This window comes from Remersonia thermophila, chromosome 4, assembly GCF_042764415.1.
Source record: "Remersonia thermophila strain ATCC 22073 chromosome 4, whole genome shotgun sequence".
Lineage (NCBI taxonomy): Eukaryota > Fungi > Ascomycota > Sordariomycetes > Sordariales > Chaetomiaceae > Remersonia > Remersonia thermophila.
The window spans coordinates 2,202,815-2,222,534 of record NC_092220.1 but is presented as its reverse complement, the minus strand read 5'-3'; the positions used below and the strand labels follow the sequence as shown (position 1 = coordinate 2,222,534).

At 62.1% G+C, this 19,720-nt stretch overlaps 7 protein-coding genes across 7 annotated transcripts; 1 reads left to right on the top strand and 6 right to left on the bottom strand.

Annotated features, from left to right (window-relative positions):
* Positions 1–320: 320 nt before the first annotated feature.
* Positions 321–2,530, top strand: VTJ83DRAFT_4770 (uncharacterized protein; the record flags this gene model as incomplete). Its single annotated transcript, XM_071011296.1, has 10 exons — positions 321–383; positions 452–488; positions 543–628; positions 700–780; positions 855–977; positions 1,063–1,083; positions 1,157–1,318; positions 1,394–1,453; positions 1,508–1,608; positions 1,663–2,530. 10 exons carry the CDS (start codon positions 321–323, stop codon positions 2,528–2,530), a joined length of 1,602 nt encoding a protein of 533 aa, XP_070866220.1.
* A 107-nt stretch (positions 2,531–2,637) lies between these two features.
* Positions 2,638–3,402, bottom strand: VTJ83DRAFT_4769 (uncharacterized protein; the record flags this gene model as incomplete). Its single annotated transcript, XM_071011294.1, has 1 exon — positions 2,638–3,402. The coding sequence occupies one exon, from the start codon at positions 3,400–3,402 to the stop codon at positions 2,638–2,640; it is 765 nt and encodes a 254-aa protein (XP_070866219.1).
* A 1,765-nt stretch (positions 3,403–5,167) lies between these two features.
* Positions 5,168–6,087, bottom strand: VTJ83DRAFT_4768 (uncharacterized protein; the record flags this gene model as incomplete). Its single annotated transcript, XM_071011293.1, has 3 exons — positions 5,168–5,231; positions 5,301–5,405; positions 5,519–6,087. The coding sequence occupies 3 exons, from the start codon at positions 6,085–6,087 to the stop codon at positions 5,168–5,170; spliced, it is 738 nt and encodes a 245-aa protein (XP_070866218.1).
* A 602-nt stretch (positions 6,088–6,689) lies between these two features.
* On the bottom strand, positions 6,690–8,653 carry VTJ83DRAFT_4767 (uncharacterized protein; the record flags this gene model as incomplete). The annotated part of the gene is made up of 3 exons (XM_071011292.1): positions 6,690–7,431; positions 7,492–7,716; positions 7,818–8,653. The coding sequence occupies 3 exons, from the start codon at positions 8,651–8,653 to the stop codon at positions 6,690–6,692; spliced, it is 1,803 nt and encodes a 600-aa protein (XP_070866217.1).
* Positions 8,654–9,778: 1,125 nt separating this feature from the next.
* VTJ83DRAFT_4766 (uncharacterized protein) lies at positions 9,779–13,502 on the bottom strand (the record flags this gene model as incomplete). The annotated part of the gene is made up of 3 exons (XM_071011291.1): positions 9,779–11,502; positions 11,567–11,773; positions 11,828–13,502. The coding sequence occupies 3 exons, from the start codon at positions 13,500–13,502 to the stop codon at positions 9,779–9,781; spliced, it is 3,606 nt and encodes a 1,201-aa protein (XP_070866216.1).
* A 788-nt stretch (positions 13,503–14,290) lies between these two features.
* Positions 14,291–16,140, bottom strand: VTJ83DRAFT_4765 (uncharacterized protein; the record flags this gene model as incomplete). The annotated part of the gene is made up of 4 exons (XM_071011290.1): positions 14,291–14,362; positions 14,431–14,813; positions 14,930–15,596; positions 15,655–16,140. The coding sequence occupies 4 exons, from the start codon at positions 16,138–16,140 to the stop codon at positions 14,291–14,293; spliced, it is 1,608 nt and encodes a 535-aa protein (XP_070866215.1).
* Positions 16,141–17,229: 1,089 nt separating this feature from the next.
* On the bottom strand, positions 17,230–18,676 carry VTJ83DRAFT_4764 (uncharacterized protein; the record flags this gene model as incomplete). Its single annotated transcript, XM_071011289.1, has 2 exons — positions 17,230–18,488; positions 18,580–18,676. 2 exons carry the CDS (start codon positions 18,674–18,676, stop codon positions 17,230–17,232), a joined length of 1,356 nt encoding a protein of 451 aa, XP_070866214.1.
* Between the last annotated feature and the right edge of the window lie 1,044 nt (positions 18,677–19,720).

Below are 19,720 nucleotides of genomic sequence, written 5' to 3'. Positions count from 1 at the left end.
CAAACCGTCCAAGTTCCGCTCGGTCGTGGATCTCTCTGCAGCGGTTGCATCTTTGATTTTAGACGCTTACCCGGATTGCCATCGCATCCTGCAGAGCTTTTCTCCTTCGTTTATCCAATCGCACATCAGAGAGCTCCCCGAGCTCACCGGAGGCCGGCCCGGCCCCACACAGCGATTTCCCGGCGTCATCCCCTCCCGGAGTCGGCATCGGGGGGATATCTAGATGAAAAAAAGAGAGCTTGAGCTTTCAAGAAGTGTAGGCTGATGCCTGAGAACATTGTCCGTCACCCGCCAGCCTTGACCTCATCGCCTCCTGGACCATGGCGCCCGCGGATTCGGCAGAGTGGGAGCTCCCGCGTCTGCGCTCATCGTTCATCTTCCAGGTGAGCCCATGACATGCATGCCCCATGAAAGCATCGTTTGGGGTCAGGATGCTGACCTTTTGTGACAGGACGACTTCTCATCTCCTGAGGACGCGGCGAATCAGGGTACGGCGTTTGTTTTATACATTCGATGGTAACCCGCTGACCACAGTCCGCCAGACCTCGCCGAGTTCTTTGATGTCAAGTTCTACCCCTACAACCCTCCCGGAGCGCCGCCAATATTCGCCGCCACGAGTAAGAAGCACGTAAGTTTCAACCCGATTCCCATGGGACCCATCCTCTCTGGTGTAACGCTCACACAGCATGCCGCAAACAGGCCGTGGTTTGCCGTTTGACGCAGACGGCAGACAAGGATGCCAACCCTTGCGAGGTATTGCAGCTGATCCGTGATGACTCGGTACGCAATCCACACGCGTCTCTCGGCTCTTGGAGAACCTCCCAAGAGAGGCTTGCCCTGTTAACTGGCCCTAGGATAGCGCAAACTGCGCGTGTTGCTGGTCGAGAGACCCCGTCACGTACGACGCCTGGCTCTGCGTGGCGGGAAACGATGCCAATGTCAAGGTGTACAACGTACAACAGGCGAAACTGGTCAAGGTGAGCCTCGGGAGCCCTGGCCCAGTCCACCGTCTACCTGAGGGAGCACTCTGTATGGTGATGGGTGAGAGCTAACCATCTCCAGACTCTTGTCGGCCATGGAGGTGTAAGTTGCTGGGACGGCCTGCGGAATGTGTGCGTGTGTGTGTATGCTGCCGCAGCCAGTTGACAGACCGTAGGGCATCAATGACCTCGCCACATCGCCTGCCAACCCGCTCATCATCGCTTCAGCATCCGACGACACCACCATTCGCATCTGGAGCCTAGCGGCGGCACATGACAAACAGCCATGCCTGTGTATCCTGGGCGGCGAGAGCCATCTCTACAACCTCCTGAGCGTGGTGCGTCTTGCTCCAAGCTCATATATCACGCCCATGCGTCTGTCCGCAGCTGCTGACCCCCCCCTCCCTCAACAGTCCTTCCATGACAACGGCCGCTATCTCTTGTCCACCGGCCATGATCAAGTCATCAACATGGTACGGAGGCGTCCAACGGCTCTGCGGGAAGTAGATAGGCTGACGCTATCGAAGTGGGCGCTGCCCGAGTTCCCCGATGAACATCTCGAGGTCCCGTTTGTTTTCCAGTATCCTCACTTCTCCTCCTCCGAGGTTCACAACAACCTCGTCGACTGGTAACCAGCCGCTTCCATTCCCTCCCGCGCTCGGCCTTCCGCTAACACCGCCAGCGTCGCCTTCTACGGCGACCTCGTCCTCTCCCGCGCCTGCCACGAAGACTCGATCGTCCTCTGGCGCATCGAGGGATTCTCCTCCAAGGACCCGATCCCGGGCCCGCTCGAGGCACCCACGCCGACCGACATGTCGAAGCAGACGCGCTCCTACTTCAACCCGGCACCCTCCCCGGACCGTCCCGCCATGTTCACCCGCCTGGCCCAGTTTCACACGCCCGAGTGCGGCGTGCAGTTCTTCATGCGCTTCCGCATGTTTCACGCCCCTGGCAAGCACCCGATCCTGGCCTTTGCCAACGCAAAGTCAAAGACCTTTTTCTGGGACTTTGCGCGGTTCGGGGCGTATCGGGAGTACATGGCCGACCTGCGCGAGGCGCAGCCCGCCGGGAAGCTGTTGACGGGGGAGGGCGCGGCGGTGCAGAAGCCGAGCTGGTTGACGGTCAAGAGAGGGAAGAAGCCCACAGCCATGACGACAGCTACAACAACAACAACGATGACGACGACGACAACCGCAGGCACGACGGCGGCTGCGGCGAGGGACTTTACGCCCAGCTTCAGGTCATCATTCGCCGGAGGCGTCGACAAGGACTCGATGGTATCCGCCAGCCCGGACCCGGAGAACGCTGCCGCCACGCAGCTGGGCTGGGGCCGCGACACGCTGCAGGCCTGGGCCAGCATGTACGACCTGTCGAATCCCGTAGGGTACGTGAAGGCGCACCGGACGCTGCAGATCGAGCCCGGGTTCGTCGGGCGGCAGGTCGGCTGGAGTCCCGAGGGCGAGTGGTGCGTGGTTGTGGGGAATGGAAACCGGGCGCTTGTTTACCAGCGCTGGGGGAAGGAGAAGGGCGCGGCGGCGCCGACGGCTTGATAGGGCGCCTTTGAATGAGGGATGAAAGGCGATGTTGTTCGTTTCTACCTTGTGCGTGCGGGAGGGGCGGATGAACTCCGTTGGGATTCATTGCGCTTGTTTTCTTGTTAGAACTCCATGGATGAAAATAGGGGCAGCGCAGCCGTCGCGCTTTTATGCGACGGGTTCTCTTGTTCCTCCCCATCCTCTTCCTCCTCCTCATCCTCCTCATCCGCCTGCAACGACCTGAGCAGCTCCTCATCATGCTCCTGTAGCTTCCCCCCTCCCTCTTTGATCTTTGCCAGCAGATCACGGGCCCTCCGACGCTCCTTAACACGCCCTTTCCGACTGCCGCGGGCCTCGCCATCCCCGATTGACGGCGGAACGTTCAAGTCTGCAATGTACAGAGCCACCATGGCGCGCAGCCTCAGCATCTCGGCATCGCGCGAGAAGGGCACGGCTTCCATGGCCGTGTCCATGCGCTCGGCCACCGAGGCCATGCGCTGAAGAGCGGTGCGGCGGAGCTCGTCCTCGCGCTGGAGACGGCGGCGCTCGCGACGGCTGAGCGATGGCGGCGGCGGCGGCGGCGGCGGCAGCAGCAGCGGCGGCGGTGGTGCAAGATAGGGTGGGTCGCGGTCGTGCGGCGAGGAGAGGGTGCTTCGGAGACGGTCGCGGTAGTAGCTGTCGGACGACGGGGCGTCGATGTCCATGGCGTCGTCGATGGCGTAGTCTCGTCGGGAGCCCCATGCATGGGCCTCGTCGTTCTCCTGCCCCTCCTCCGCGCCAGCATCATCATCGTCGTCGTCGTCGTCTTTGTCGTCTTCACCGAGGTCATCGTCCCCGCGCTCCAGCCGCTCCAAGCCCCTCCGGTGCGCCGCGTGCGCCGCCTCCATCTCGGTGCTGAACAAGGCCACGTGGAAGTCTACGGCGCTAGGCCCGCTCCTGGCCGCGTGCTGCTTCGTGTACGGGTACTGCTGGATCAGGTACTCGTAGTAAGCCTTGAGACGACCGAGACGGGCCTCGGCTGCCTGCTCGTCCTCTTCCTCGTCCTCTTCCTCCTCCTTCTCGTCCTCATCCTCGTCCTCGTAAACCTTTTCTTCTTCTTCGTTCTTCACACCCAACCCCAACGCACCGCCCCTTTCCCCTCTCCTCCTCCTCCTTCTCCCCCCCTCCCTTCCCCCTCCCGCATCAACACCTCCGCTCCCATCTCCCAGATCCTCTCCCACCGCAGGTCCACGCGCCTCGCGTACACGCGCGCGCGCGCCAGCAGGCCGAACGCGCGGCGGGCCGTGGGGATGTCCCCCTCGGCGAGCGCGCGGCGGACGACGGCGACGAGGGCGCCGACGCGGGCGCGGTAGGCCTGGGCGCGGCGGTCGACGGCGCCGGGCTTGGCGCCGCGTTTCGTCCTCCTCGGCGGGGCGGCCGCTTCGTCGGCCGTGGTCTGGCCGTCGGTTTCGGCGTCGGTGGTTTGCCACCCCCCGGTGGTCGTCCCGTCGTCGTCGTCGTCGTCGTCGTCGTCGTCGTCGTTGTTGTTGTTGTCGTCGTCGTCGTCGTCGGCGTTGGTGTCGACGTCTGCGTCGCTGGCGGACGTGCCGTCGCCGGGTCGTCCTTCTCCGCCTGCTCGGGATCGACGAGATGATGAAGATGCCGCTGCTGCTGCTGCTGTTGCTGATGAGGGTGATGGTCTCCCGCCGAGGAGCTCGTGGGTTTCGCCTCCCGCTGCTTCGCCGACGGCCCATGCCAGACGGGGCGGGCGGTGCGGGAAGCCGGGATAGGCCCGGCTCGGTAGGGGTTGGTCGGCGGGATAGCCGGCGACGGCGAACTGGCGGAGGGTGTCGGGCGGGTGGGAGAGAGGGTTGATGACGGCGTCGGTGGCCGAAGTCGAGGCGGAGGCGGCGCGCTTTCTCTTGCGCTTGGCTTTGGTTTTGCGGTGGAGAGGGAAGTCGGAGTGAGAGGAGGAGTCCATCTTGCAGGTGGCTATGCTTGTTGGCCTCGTTTTTGGTGTTGTATTATTTTTTGTTTACGTTCAGGAGAAGGTGTTGAATTGTGAAGGGGTGCTTGTCATTACGGTCGAAGGCGTTTGTTGGCCTGGCAGCGAAGAGAAGATCAAACGAGTGGCTCCGGGCCAGAGAAAGATGGTTGGGCTCATCAATGTAGTATCGTGTCTATCTTTCTTTCTTGACCGAAAGCCAGAGATGCACACAAGCGCATAGGAGAGCAGGGTGATGGCCGACCTTTTCATGTGAGCTATGGAAGCTGGTGATGTGGTTTGTCGACATCTGGTAAAACGTGAGAAAACCAAGGTGTTGTAACATGTAATGACGCGTATCGACCGGCCCGTGGGGTACTGGCTCGTGGTACGTCACCACCACACCAACACCATCTCCGATTGATGCGGTGGCCGCGAGTTCTGAAAGCACTTGGGATAGGCAAATGGTCCAAGTCAATTTTTTGTTTGCATCGGGGTTTCATCTCGGCTTTCGCTATGGCCGAGGCCCCCTTCCCCCCGTCTCTCTCTCTCTCTCCCTACAGCATCAGACCCTTTCCGCTTCTCATGTCTGCTCTCGCACCTTGGCTGGCTCGTGAAAATGGGATCGAGTCTATTTTTTATGTACAGTTGCTGCGACGACACACCAGATACTCATCCCTCCCCCCTCCTTACTCTTTCCTCTCAAAGTAGGTCCATTGGCCCTCCCGGGGCTGCTCCTCAAGAGGCTCCCAACTGCACGTAAGACGTTAGCAAAGCATGCCCCGAAGAAGGCAGGAAACATGCGGGGAACGCATGACTTACGGCTTGGCCTGGATCATGACGTCCACCAGCTTGAGCTCGCCCTCGGCAACCTGGATGACCTCCTCGATCAGGCCGGCGCCGATCTTCTCCTCCAGCTCCGCGACCCTGCCAGACACGCACGCGTCAGCACCGTTTCCATCCATCGTGCGTACAACCTCACACCTTCAGAAGGGGGAGGGAAAAGAGAGGGGGGGGGGGGGGGGTTGGGAGGAACTCACTGATCCGCGGTAAGCTGCGGCTCCGGCTCCCAAGGAATCTCCTGCTCCACGTCGTTGATGTCGGCCCTCTCAAAGATGTGCACCAGGTCCTGCTTCTCCTCGAGCGTCCTGCTGCCCTCGAGCTCCGGGCCCTCGTCCACCTCGCCGTCCCACTCCTCGTCCCGGATATCCGCCTTCTGGGGCACGTGCCGGACGACAAAGGCATCGCCGCCGCGGTCGACCCGGATCGCCCTCGCGCCCGAGACCCTGTCGCCGTGCCGGCCCGAGAACTGGTCCGGGTGCTGCTCGAGCAGCTTGCGGGCGCGCTCCGCCCACTCGTCGTAGCCGGCCGGGACGACGCCCTCGACGAGGGACAGGCGGTGCTTGGTGACGGCCTCGACGGATTGGCGGTAGACCGAGTGCTCGGGGACGCCCTGGAGCTTCTCGAGGGTGGTCTTGTAGAGGTAGAGCAGGGCGGAGCGCGGCGAAGGGTGGGTGTAGAGGCCGGTCAGGCCGGTCGGGGTGCCGGGCTCGAGATAGCGGGCCGCCGCCGGGCGCACGGCCGCGAAGAGGCGGAACGTCGCGCGCATTGCGTCTGGTGTGGGAGATTGGGGATGAGGGTCTGCGGCGGCGTCGCTCGTCGGGTCGAGGTTTGCGTGTTTGAAAGGCTCCTATCGCCGGGGGGGATATTGGGGGGGGGGGGCCGGAGCGGGATTTCGCTTGGCTTTGGTGAAGCTGTTTGGTCAGGTCTCGGCGAGGCCCGCTCGGCAGCTCCAGCGATTGCCCAATCGCCGTTTCGCCAATCGGGGGAGGGGGGGCCGTTGGACGGGAATGGTCACGTGACCCGACACGGTACCGATACGCTAGCAGGTCACACGGTACACGGTACGATTAATACAATACCGCGACGACAAGCGTTGCGGCGTTGATTCATGATTTCACATGACAAAAAGGTGGAATTGGTGAATAACTACCACCGTTCATCGCCATGAACTCTCTTACTCTTCCTCTATTGTCTTGAACCCAGAAAAGCCCGCCTTTTTGCTGTGGGATACTCAACGCCAGACCCAACCCAACCCAACCCAACCCTACTCATCAAGCTACTACTAGAACTACTTATGGCAATATTACAAGAGCGAATGCAGCATACGCATGATGAATGCCTAGGGACCGAATGCTTTTTGTGCATGGCTCAATGGTGCGCGTCGACACCTCCCGGGCCCGCCATGTGGTGCGGGTTCGGGTAGTTGTAGGCGCCCACGGCGATGGCAACGTAGACGACGACGCACAGGGCGCCCTCGAGGTAGTTGCTCTTCTGGTCGCGCAGGAAGTTGCCCACGGTGATGATGGACAGGATGAGCACCACGGCGTCAAAGACCTCAAAGTGAAACCCCATGGGCTTGCCCAGCCCCCAGCCGACGATGACCACCAGCGGCCCGTTGAACAGCGCCGTCTGCAGCGTGGCCCCCAGCACGTCCGACAGCGCAAAGTTCATCTGCTGGTTGTACGCGTCGTCGATGGCCGTGAGGTGCTCCGCCGCCTTCTCGACCAGCGGCACCAGGATCAGCCCGACAAACGCATCCGACACGTGCCGCTCCTCGACGAGGTAGTGAATGCGGTCGACGAGCGCCTTGGCGATGATGGTGACGAGCGCGATCGAGATGGCCAGCGCGACGCAGCACTCGGTAAACGTCAGCCGGTGGTGGATGTGCTGGACCTTCTTCTTGAGGTCGCGCTCCTCGTCGGTTTCAAACACGGCGTCGTAGATGCCGTGGTGGGTGCGGGCCTGGAAAAAGAGGTACGTCATGTAGGCGATCATGAGGAGGACGGCGGTGGCGCGGGAGAGGTTGATGGTCTTGTCGAGGAGCTCGTCGTAAGGGATCTTGCCGACAAGGGAGTGCTCAAAGACGGTGGGGATGGCGAGACCGAAGCCGCTGGGGAGAGAAGGGTTAGCCGCTTGTGTTCGTCTCTTGGTCCTCTTGGAGCCCACTTACGCTGTCAGGAGCAGCCCGTTGCCCGCCTCGCTCACGGCTTCGCTGAACGACGACTCCTCGCGCTTGAGACCGCCGGCGACAAAGCACAGGCCCAAGCACAGCAGCATGGTCGCCAAGATGGAGCCCAGGATGGCCGCCTGGATCACCTGGATGTAGTCGACTCCGCTCTTCTCGGGGCTCGTGATGAGCACGATGAAGATGATGATCTCGACCAGGCTCCCGAGCCTGCGAGTCCCATCCATCCGTCAGCAACCCTTCCTCGCATCTCGCATCTTCAGAGAATAAAAAAAGAGAGAGAGAGAAAAGCCACAAAAGAAAAGGCTTACGTCGTCTCCGCAATCACCCCAACCACATAAGGAAACTTCCTGCTCAGCTCCTGGCCCGCGAACCCAATCAGGTTCGCGCACGGCACCATGGCCAGGTAGCTCAGGATGAAGACGAGCAGGTGGTGGTCCGGCAGCGCAAACATGACGGCCACCGCCGCCGGCACCACCGGCCACAGCACGTTGACCGCCCGCGACGCGAACGACGCCGAGCGGAACACGTTGCGCAGGAAGATGGCCGGGTGGACGCCGGACCGGCCCGACTCGCCCATCTCGCGCACGCGGAGCTTGCGGCGGAGCAGCGACATGCCCGAGGCAGCGACGGCGCCGGGCGCGGCGCCGGGGCCGTGGCTTTTGGCCGGCGCGGATTTCGCGCTCGGCGGGCGCGGAGAGGAGGCAAGGTCGCCGGCGTGGAGAGGGAGGCGGGCGCTGAGCGGGAGCCGCGGGCTGGCGGGTTGGCTGCGGCTGCCGCTGCCGGAGGGGCCATCGGCGACGCTTCTCAGGAGAGGGCTAAGGTAGACGTGGCTGTGGGGCTCGTGGGAGCGCGGCGAGGCGGCGGTGGACGGAGGCTTCTCGTTGCAGTGAGAATCCGGCGTGGACGCCGGCAAGGTGGTGGCCGAAGAGGATGATGCTGGCCGAGAGGCCATCAGCGCTGGAGAAGCCGCCGCCGCCGCCGCCGGTGTCGCCGGCGGTTCTGCGCTCTCGTGCTTCTCCATCTGCTGCGGTGGCAGCGACGGCGACGGCGGAGATGGCGGTGGCTGGTCTTGCAGCTGTCCTTGTTGCTCCTCTTGTTGGTGGTGCAGCTCTCCCGTCCCCGGCCCGAACAAACCCAACGCCATGGCTGCTGCGCGCCAAAGAACGCCGACCTAAGTGAGTGCTGCGAACGGGAGCCGCTCCTGGAGCCAACGAACGATGCTAACGGCACCTATGACAAATCAACGATGCCGCTCACGGGGCTATAAGCCTTTACGCTTGGGAGTCGAGGGTGAGTATCACGGGCAGCATGAAGGTGTCCAAGTCAAGTCGATGAAGCCCAACTTCATCCGCCATGTCCCATTAAATATCCAAAAAAAAAAAAAAAAAAAAGGAATCGGCTGCTTGGTGAACATCTCGCAGGGGGACATCTGGGGGAGCAGCCAAGCCATCTTGAACAGCACCAACAGGCCGAGTGTTTTGTTTCTGGGGCACAGCAGTCCGCTTTGTGCCTTCATGTGGCGTCGCCGCCGCGACGTGCGGCGATGCAGTGAGAGACGGCGGGCCCCAGCACGCCGGACGCCGACACTGGGTAATGCGGTACCAGGTCTTCCTGGATTTGTTTGTTCCCTTGTTTCAGTGTGTCTATGGGTGTCTATGTCTGCTGTCCCGTCAGTTGCTCGCTCCTCTCCTCTTGGCTCCGTGACGGGGCACGTTGGATGCCTGACATGTTGGCTGGTTGGGCCCAGGTAGCGGATCGAGAAGCATCGGCATCGCGCATCTCACCAACGGCGCTTGGCAAAAGCTTAGCATTGTTTCGTACGTCTTTCCTGACGGCTGTGGAAGGAATGCCATGCCTGTGAAGAGTGGCAGCGGAAGCAAGAGGGAGATGCCGTCAGGAGACATGTTTGCGTTGGCCCGCTCCCTGCCACCGCTGTCGCAAGCATCACCACCACGAACAGAGCGCGGGTCTGCTAGTGAAGGAAGCATGGGAACAAGGGTGGCCTGTAAAGTTTGGGTCGTTCGCGGTGCCTGAACACGCTCTCATGCTCCAAGCTCAAAATCCGACTGGACCGATCGGCAGGGCGGAAGGACTGCGCACGGGCGGCGCGGGCGGCGCGGACGACATCTTGTCCCTTCTCCGGGGACGCCGGAGCCCGGCACGCGCGCTCAGAGATGAAACCTGGCCCTATCCCAGCATCGTTGTTGTTGGATTGGCCAAGTCTTACCTGTCATCATCCATCGCCATTTCGGTTCTTTGTCCAACACGCTCATTTACCGCCCGCCGCCTCTATCACCAATCCTCTCCCATCCCGAGCCGGGACTCTCCCTGGCAAAACAACCGTCTCAACGGTAATCCCTCCCTCCTCCCCCCGCCCAGGCTCCGGCCCCATAGGCAGCTCCTCGACATCCACCTCCTCCCCCAGCAGCGTTTTCAGCACGACCTTACACCCAACCTTGCTCATCACCTCGTTCCCCTCCGCGCAGAGCTCGCTGGCGCAACACTCCGGACACCCGCCCTCGCAGGGGCATGCCTCGACCCTCGTTAGCGCCTGCCTCAGGAGATCGTCGACAAAGTCAAACGCCTTGGTGTTGATGCCGCTGCCTCCCGCACCCCCCTTGGCGTCGTAGAACGTCAGTCTCGCGGGGCGCTTCCGCTGGGACCGGGCCGCCGTGGCGGAGAACTCCTTGATGGGGGACTTGCACTCGGTTCGCACGTCGCCGGGCATGCTCATGACGAAGTTGGGTATGAGGCTCATGAGCGCGTGCTGCGCGGCGTGGATCGCGGCGGCCGCGTGCAGGCGTCGCGCGGCGAGCATGTCCAGCGCGGGTTGGGGAACGTCAAGCCACATGCCTTTGCTGTGGCGGATGACGGGGGGGTTGTCGACCTGCACGGCGTCGAGGACGCGGCCGCGGCGGGCGTCGACTTTGAAGTACCCAAAGACGACCTGCTTGATGCGGATGGATCCGTAGTAAGCGCAGCAGGGAGAGCCGCGGATGCGTTTGACGGCCTCCGTCTCGATCGGGTCTACGTCGGTATAATCGCGCTGCTGGGTGATCCAATCGACGCGGACGCGCTCGACACGGGCAAGCTTGCGGTCCGGGTCGAAGTCGCGGACCAGGTAGGTGGCGCCTTGGTGAAGAAAAATGGCGCCGTCGTACAGGGTGAAGATGGCTCTCGAGGCCTCGAGCTCTTCCAGGACGACGTTGCGGTTGTTGGTGACGTCGACGACGGCAAAGTGATCGTCTTCGGCGTCGCGGACGGAGACGAAGCGGGAGGGTTGCGGCCGGAAACGCGGGTGGCAGTGGTAGAAGCCCTGGGGATCGGGGACGAGGCGCTCGGCGCAGATTTGGGCGAGGTCGGGGCCGAAGTAGACGGCGTCGGAGGCGGGGAGGATGGGCATTTCGTGCGCGGCGCACTGCAGGTGGGCTTCTTTGACGAGCACGTTGTCGAGATCAACCTGCAGGGCGCAGTTAGGCTTGGTGAAGAGCTCGTCCGGATTCTGCATGTAATGCTGGTCGGTGGCAAAGCCGTCGCCGACGAGTATCGACAACGAGTCTTTGCTGCGGCGACCGGCACGGCCGCTTTGCTGACGGAGGTTGGCGATGGAGTACGGAAAGCCCCAGGTGAGCACGCAGTCCAGGGTGCCAATGTCGACGCCCAGCTCGAGGGCCGTCGTGGCCACGATGCCCAGCAGCTTGCCCTCGAACATCTCCGTCTCGATGCGTCGGCGGTCCTGCGCCGTGTAGCCGCCGCGATAGCCCATGACGCGGGCGGCCGCCTCGCCACGGCCGAGCGTTTCCAGCTGCTGCTTGATGGCGCCGGCCAGCTTCTCGCACTGCTCGCGTACCCGAGTGAAGGCGATGACGCGCACGCCACGGAGGATCAGCTCGCAGAAGAGACGCGCGCACTCCAGCATGGCGTTGCCGCGGCCGCTTGCGGGATCGCCGGGGTCTTTGTAGGGCGTGTTCCAGCAGAGAAACTCCTTGCGGCCTGCCCAATGTCAGCGGACGCTCTCCCTCCATGGTGGATGGCACATGGCGGCATCCTCTCTCACCAGAAGGCGACCCATCAAGGTCAACCAGCCGCACATGGTCGACGCCAAAGATGGTCTTGAAGTGTTCCTCCGGGTTGGCCACGGTGGCCGAGCACGAGATGAACTTGACATGCCGGTTGCCCAGCGCGGCGCAGATCCTCCGGAACCGGCGCATGATGAAGGCGACGTGCGAACCCAGGAGTCCGTTATAATAATGGAGCTCATCGACTTTCAAGGTCAGCCAGGCCTGTCATGCGCAGCCCGTGTCATCGAAGCGCTCACCGACGACGTATTTCAAATTGACGAGAAAGCTCCTCCACCTCTCCTCGTTGGGCAGAATGTTGACATGGAGCATGTCCGGGTTCGTAAAGATGATCCGCGCCTCATCGCGAATGGCGGCGCGGTCCGCCATCGGGGTATCCCCATCAAAAGTCTCAACGGCCAGATCCGCTATCGTCGGCATGTAAGCCATCATGTCCTTGAGGCTCCGTCTCTGATCCTGCGCGAGCGCCTTTGTCGGGAAGATGTACATGGCCCGCGTGTCCCTATCCCTCTCCAGCGCGTGCAGCACCGGCAGCTGGTAGATCAGGCTCTTGCCCGAGCTCGTCGAGGTGGCAACCACGACGTGGTGTCCGGCATGCAGGGCGTTGACGGCTTCGGCCTGGTGGGCGTAGAACCTTGTGATGCCGCGTGCGTTGTACAGCGCGTTGACAAGGTCCTGGCTCAGCAAGAAGTCCAGGTCGCCGTAGACGGCCTCCTGCGCCTCGACCACGCGATGCCCGTCGGGCACAATCTGGCCTGTGTACCACGGGCTCGCCTTCAGCTCTTGCACGATCTCGGCGATGCTCTTGCGCTCGCGCGGTATGGTGGCGGGCAGGCCACCAAGGAGCGGCCCTTTCTCCGCGGGTTCTGCCTTCGGCTGAGGCACGTACGCGGGGAGCATGTCCTTCAACGCCATCTCCGGATCCAGCCCCTCCGCGACGCACCTCTCCACAAACCCATTGACCGCCTGCACAAACTTTGCGTTCCGCCGGTCGATCAGCTTGGTCATCTGCGCCGGGCTGTAGACGGGCATCTTCATTCTCTCCTCTCTGTCGCGCACGCGGGTGCTGCTGCTGCTGCTGCTGCTGCTGCTTCTTGTCCTGCCGTCTCCACCAGGTTTGGCAACCTCCCGACGGAGCTCACCATCGAGGAACTCAAACACCAGCACCTGGCGCGCCTCCTCGGAGCTCGGCAGAACCGGGTCACGAAGAAAGGCGGGATCCCGCTCGGCTTTGCCCATGGAGATGGCCAGCTCCGTCTCGTCAACGTATTCGAACCGGACCGTCGTCACCGCCGAGGCTGAGGCCGGCTTGCCCGGGCCCCTTTCTCTCCCGCGTCCGTCATCCTCGGGCCCTCCCAGGGTCTCCCCGCCGGTTCCGTGATGTCTCGAGGCAAGGAGCGCCACCACGGCCGCCACGTCCTCCACGGTGAGCGGGCAGCGTGTGTGGCCTTCGACGGCCGGACGCAGGGTGTCGAGGGTCGGAGCGACCTGGCGGCGGGCCGAGAGGAAGGTTGCGACGAGGCTGAGGGCGCGGTGGATCTTTTCGAGATGGGTGAGGTAGGGCGGCCACGGGCATGCTTTTTCAGTGCTAAGGGCCGATGGTTTTCCTTTCGTCTTTGGCTTTGGAGTTTTGGCCGGGTCGTTGGTTTTGGGTTTGGGAGGGGCACGTTTCTTTTTGATGCCGGCGGTGGTCTCGGTGGCAGCTTCGAGGTCTACAGCTGGGCTTTCTTTTGCCTCTGCACTGGGTGAGTTCGCACTGCTGGGCTCCGAAGGAGGCTCGGAAATGGGGCTGGGTGCAGCATTGCCAAGCACATCGCCGTCGGCCGGGCTTGATGCTCCGCCCAAGGTTGCCCCCCTTTTCCGTTTCCCTAGGTGAGCCCTTGGGCCGGTATTGTTGTCGTTGACCAGAGACATGGCTTCATGTGGGGGATGGATGATGCGATGATGCGGAGTGCGTGAGAGTGGAGAGAAAAGGAGAGGAGCGTGCGGTTCCGTCCCAGTGGAATGGTGTCTTGGGAGAAAAAGAGGCGGTCGTTGGAGACGCGATTGGCGTGTTCAAGAGATCCGCGAACATGGCGGGAGAGCACGTGACACCCATTAAGAGAACCCCTCAACGGCTTCCCCTCGCCCGGCCCGAGTTCGCATCAGCGCAGGGTATGGATTTGTAATTATCACCATGATCACCAACAACATCGGGAAATCAGGGCCTGATTAGGAAATAGACAGACAGACATACAACAGAAAAAGAAAAGCTGGCCGGACTCGATGGCGTCGAGGGATAAGGAGTTAATGACCTCCCGAAGAACAATAAGACTTGTTTGGTATCGAACACGAGCCCAAGCCAGAACCACCAGGCTTCCCCCCACCGATGTTGAGGTTTCCAGTCACGTTCGACACATCACTCCACACGCCCCAATCCATGTCCAACCCTTTCCTAGGCCCCTGATGGCGGGATGACAAAGCCCATCCAAGCGGAGTATAATATACAGAACGTGACAAGTGCCGCCCCGAGAAATTTCCCATCTTGCAGGTCTCGATCCGTATCAGCCCTATGGGAGAACCTCTTGCGCGGCTGGGACCGCCATCTCTCCATCCTCCCATCCAGGACGCACGCATGCGAGACCCCTGCCCTCGACGAGGATAGCCGTTTTGCCGGAACGAAGGAAGCAAGCCAGAGAACTGCATGCAGCGGCCGCGTCGTGCTAAACATCGGCCAACCGCTTCTTCAGCATCTCGACGAGTTGGTAAAAGGCGTTGGCGTTGGCCTCGCTCAGCTAGATCCAAAGGAGTCAGTACGCCACCCGCAGAAAAAGAAAAGAAAAAAAAATTAGAGGTTACCCACCTTGACCTGCACTTGCTTCGCGCTCCCCTCCTCAAAAGCCGTAAATAGAACCGTGCTCGCCTTGAGCCGGTTCATGACCTGAAACTTCATCGCCGGCAGCAGCACCGTGTTCAGAATCACGCGCAAGGTATGGTCCTGGCGCATGATCAGACGAACGTGCTTCCGGCGCTCGTCCTTTTCGTCGGCGAGCACCGAGGCGTCGAACGAGGTCGGGTCGGGCGCCCCGCCCTGTTCCGGGTCCAGCTCGACCGTCGACCTGGGAACGTTGACCTTGAGCATGCCCGCGCCGCGCTCTTTCCACCCGATGCCCTTCTCCATGACGTACATCTTGGCGCGGACGGAGAAGAGGGTGACTTCTTCGCTTTCGCCATCATCGACAACGACTGCGGGGAAGAAGGGTCGAGATTAGTTTTGTTTTTCTGTTTCTTGGGGGTGTCATGGAGGCAGCGGTCATGGACCGAGAGCGGAAGGGTGTTGTTGGTGTTGGTGGGTCACTCACTCTTCTGCAGCTTGGGCTTCTTCTTATCCTCCGCAGCGCGGGCAGACTCGTCCTTATCCTCGTCCTTGGCCTCGGCCTCGTCGGACGAGCCCTCGCCCTTCGCATCGTCCCCGTCCTCGCTGCCCTCAGCCCCAGATCCCCCTTCAGCATCGCTGTCAGGCGCCCCAAACGGCTTGGCCGGCTTGTCGCTCTTAAGGACCTCGCCCGGCTTGCCAAAGTTGAGACGCGGTCCGGGCAGGGCGCTGGTAACTCCGAAGGGGCTCGCGGAAAACGGGCCCGTCTTGAAGAGCGATCCGCCGGCCTGGCCGTTGGCCGGAGCTGCCGCGGTGGCGAACGGAGACGCGCCCGAGGCCGAGCCGAAGCTTAGCTTCGGAGGGCCTGCGGTCACGGCCGGCTGGGAGGTGCTGGCGCTGCCAAAGATGGAAGAAGACCCGGGGTTGGAGCCGAACAGGCTGCCCGGTTTCGCCGGCCCGCCAAAGGTGCCGAAGGGAGATGTGGACGAGGCAGCGAGCTTTCCGAAGGCAGAGTTGGCGAATGCCGTGGCGGAAGCCGGCTTGGGTTGCTGGTCGCTGGGTTTGCTGTTGGCGACCGTGCTGCTGTCGAGAGACGCCTTGGGGCGAGCCGACTCCAAGCTTGAGCGCGGGGATGCGCTCGCGGAGAGCGGTTCCTGGGCCTTGTGTTACCCAAAGCGCCGGCTGGAAAAAGGCGGGGGGTTGAATTCTTACCACTTCTTCCTTTCCGCTCTGCACGACGGATGCGCTCGCCTGGCGATCTCGCGGCCGCTTCTTTTCGGGCTCGGACCGGTCTGTCCGGCTCTGGCTGCCCGCGGGAGCGGCGCCATCGCCGGCGGCCTTGTCGGCCGACCCCTCGGCCGGGGCGTCGGCTGCGTCTTTGGTCTCGTCGAGCTCGTCGTGGGCACGCTTCTTCTTGGGCGACGAGACCTGCTCCTTAAGGTCCTCGTCGCGACCGGCGTTCAGGGCGGTCGGCGGGGTAAGGCCACGGGCGACCTTCTTGCGCTTGGGCGCATCGTCATCCGAGCCGCTCTTATCGTCGTCCTGGGGGCGGCGCACGGCACCCGACGCCGTCTTTTCCGAGATGGAGGTCTGCTTCAGCTCCCGGCGGGCGGCTGTCGTCTCGGCATCTTCTTTGGCGGGGGCGGCGGGCTCGGCGACGTCAGAGATGTCGCTGGTGTTGTGGGGGTCGTCGGCCATGCTGTCGGTCGGCGGTTCAAGGTCGTTGGCGGGCCGGGTTGTCGGGGTTCGGCCAGGCGACAGACGACAGGAGAAAGGCGCTCAACGGGTCTCTGGTTCCGGGCGTCGGATGCCAGCTAGCGGGGGGGGTGGTTGGTCGCTTCTGTGACGAGCAAGGCGCAATGGAGGAGGGAGCGTGGGCGGCGATCAAGACGGAATCAGGCCAACAAACTGTCGCACAAAAAAAGGCTGGGCCAGCGAAGGGTCTGCGGCCATGCAAAAGCACGGCGGTCCCGAATAGGCAAGGGAGGTAATTAAGATATCTAGGCACGAGTATGAGGTGCTGGCAAGGATCAACGCCCTGTTTGCCGTGGTTTGAGTCAAGACCGAGCAAGGCGATGGATCGAAAACGGTCGGGTCCAACCAACCGATGCTTTTCCCAGGTTTGGCGAAACCAGAATTCGCAGCGGGCAACGAGCTCAGGTGGTTGCAGAGAGGCACAGTGGAGTCCAGCGTCGAATGCCCCCCCCCCCCCCCCCCCAGCGCGCCAGCGGGTCCACTGACAGCGCCCGCTGGACCTCCTCAGGTAAGGACAGTAGATCAGTAAATGGAAGCCCCACCACCACGCCAAGAGGGGCCCCTAGAAGCACAAGAAAGACCGGGACCGGGGGGAAAACGCTGGCGGGGGTTTGGGCCTCAATCTCGAGGTTTCACAGTTCGAGCAACCAATCACCCAGCAACGCATGTCAAGCCGCCCTTGATGGTCTGTCGCTCAGCATACGGAAAGTCAAAGTCGAGCAGGGCCCTGAAAAAAATACAACCATCACCAAAGTCATGTGCTGTGGTATCCGTTGTGAAGAGGGGAATCGGGCCGTCTGTTTCCCGTAGGTCGCCCAGGTTTCCGGATCCCGTCCTCTGCTGGGTTTCTATTTCCAGGCTCCTCGGAGCCTTGAACGCTGGAAGGCCGATTATTACACAGTATTATTCAGGGTAGGTAGGTACCTACCTTGGGTACAGTACCTGAGGTACCTAGGTAGGTATGTAAATAGAGAGTAGGCACCCGGAGCGTTGCCCGTACCAAACCCGTAGCGGTTTGTCTTTGGAAACATGCTAGCATGGGGGCCTCCCCCTTGACGCCATCCTCGCCTCCTCGCCGGCGATCAAGGCCTCAACCAAATCCACGGCCGACCTGAAGGCTGTAATCTCGTCCGCCATTGTCGGCTCCTCTGTCTCACCACCCCCAGGTCCCTCCCTTGGCACCGCCGAATCCTCCGTCTGCGGCTCCTCCGGATCGAGCTCATCGCTCAACGTCATCGCCTCCTCGGCCTGCTGCTCCTCGGCTCGCTTCTCGTCCCAGGAGGTCGTATCCTCCTGCTCCTCGCCAGGCTGCTCCTCGCCAGGCTGAGCCTCGTCTTGCACCTCGATCCGCCTCTTCTCATCGCCAACCGCGTAGCTCGGCCCATCGCTGTCGGTATACCTGGGCCATGGCTCCAGCCCCGGCGCGTCCAGCTCCAGCATGTCCCAGCCAGGGCGCTCTTCCTCAACTTGTAGCGGCGGCGGGCGCTGCTGGCAGCCGACACAGCCGCAGAGCGATATGCTTCCCGCGTCCGCGCAGCTGGAGTACCCGCCGGTCGCGAGAAGGGCCACCACCGACATGAGCACCGCGGCGCAGAGGCCAACCAGCAACGGATCGTACCCTTCACCGTTCTCGCCGGCCCCCTCCGGCACCCCCCCGGCAGCATCGCTCTCGTCGACGCCGACCCCGCTCCCACCCCGCCACGGCGGCCGCGGGATCCCCCTCCCCGGACCTGTCTCTTCCGCAGCAGCGCTCTCGCCATCGGCGCCCCCAAGATCATCAGGGCCATGGCCACCGCCGCCAGCGACGTGCAGAGCATGCCGCACCCTCCGCACAAACACGCGCCCGACGCACCCCAGCCCGTCGCAATCCGCCATGCTGCTGGACGAAAGTTGAGCCGCCGCTTTCACGACACCCGATTGGCGCGCCAGCCATGCCTCGCGCTCTCTGATCTCGCGCGCCAGGGCGGCGAGTTGGAGGCGTAGGGTTGCGAGCTCGGCAAGTTCTCGGGTGAGGTCGCCGTCGGGGTAGCCATCGTCATCATCATCATTCTCATCATCATCGTCGTCGACGTCGTCTTCGTTTTCGTTGTTGTTGTTGTTGCTGTTGTTGGCTTTGGGGTGGTTGGATGGGATTGAGGAGGAGGTGGATGCGGTCACGGTGGTAGTAACGCCGGATCCAATTGGAATTGCATGGTCGTCTAGCACGGGAGTCGGCGTGGCGATGGTGAGGGTGAGGGTGGTGTTGGTGGACGTGGATTGTGGAGAAGGGGGGATGGGGGTTTGTTTAGCTCCTGTGACCGGGTTGTTAGTATGGCTGGGCAAAAGCAGCAAAAACTGCTAAGAGAGACGCGACGACGCCTCTCATGGAGGGGAGGGCTGTACCTCGTAGCGGGTGAGGCACAGGCAAACCCTGTACCAGCCCAGGAGCCTGGAGCAGGAAGAGGCCTGCGCTAGCGGCGACGAGGTGACGCATGCTCATGATGTCGTTTGGGGGGTTTGGGGGGTTTCAAATGCGTTCTCGCCCAGGCAACGACAAGGTGAAAGCCGTGCTCGATTATAAAAAGGAGCAGCCCGGAGAACGAGACATCACCCACTCTAGCTCGCTAGTAGAGGGTAGGTGAGGGAGGAGCGCGATACCAAGCACCTTGGTGCTCTGGTGTTGAACCGTCAAGCCGTCCACTTGACGGCGAGCACGTAGACTTGAACGCCCTCGCACAACCGGGCATAGAGCGAGCCTGGTCAAGACACCCTTTATGGACCAAGCGAAAAGTCAAGAGCAAGAGCAAGAAACACTCAGGCCGATGACAAAAAGGACACGGGCCTGGCCTGGGGAAAAAAACGGCCAAATGGACAACATAAACGTCACCGAGCTGTCGGGCATCGACCATGCCCCTCCACCGTCTAAGCCTCCATCCACAGTCTGGAAACGCATGAAAAGCATACGCAACACCCTTCCTGATCGGGATGCGAACAGAAGAGGACAATGTTGCACCAGAGCGGATTCAAGTGGCCGGGGCCAATCACAGCGTGGCCTGGAGCCAGCGAGCTGACGGCGGCCTCCGAACCCCCCCCCCCCCCCCCTCCCAAGGCTGATACGGGATGCTTGGGGTTCGCCGCTCTGGAAACGGTTCGCATTACTATTAGTTACGGCAGAGATGTATGTTTCTGCCGCGATGGTATAATACTTGCAGCATGGCCCTGAACCACACTCCACCTTTTGAGGAGAGAAGCTATACAAACGGGACTGCTGGTTTTTCTACGATCATTTAAGCCGCAGCTGGTCAGCTTCATTGCTTTACGGAGGACTGCTCGACTTATCGACCTCCCTTGCTTCTGTTGATACCCCGCCCGACCTAACGGTGACAGGCCACCCCCAACGAGCAAATACACATACGCAGTACACACACACACACACACACACACACCACAGAGGACAGGAGGACCTGAGTCTGCCACAAGCATAGAATGCAAACTCCAGGATCATCCTCGCATTCCGCAAGGCAGAAGGCCGACACCATCAGAC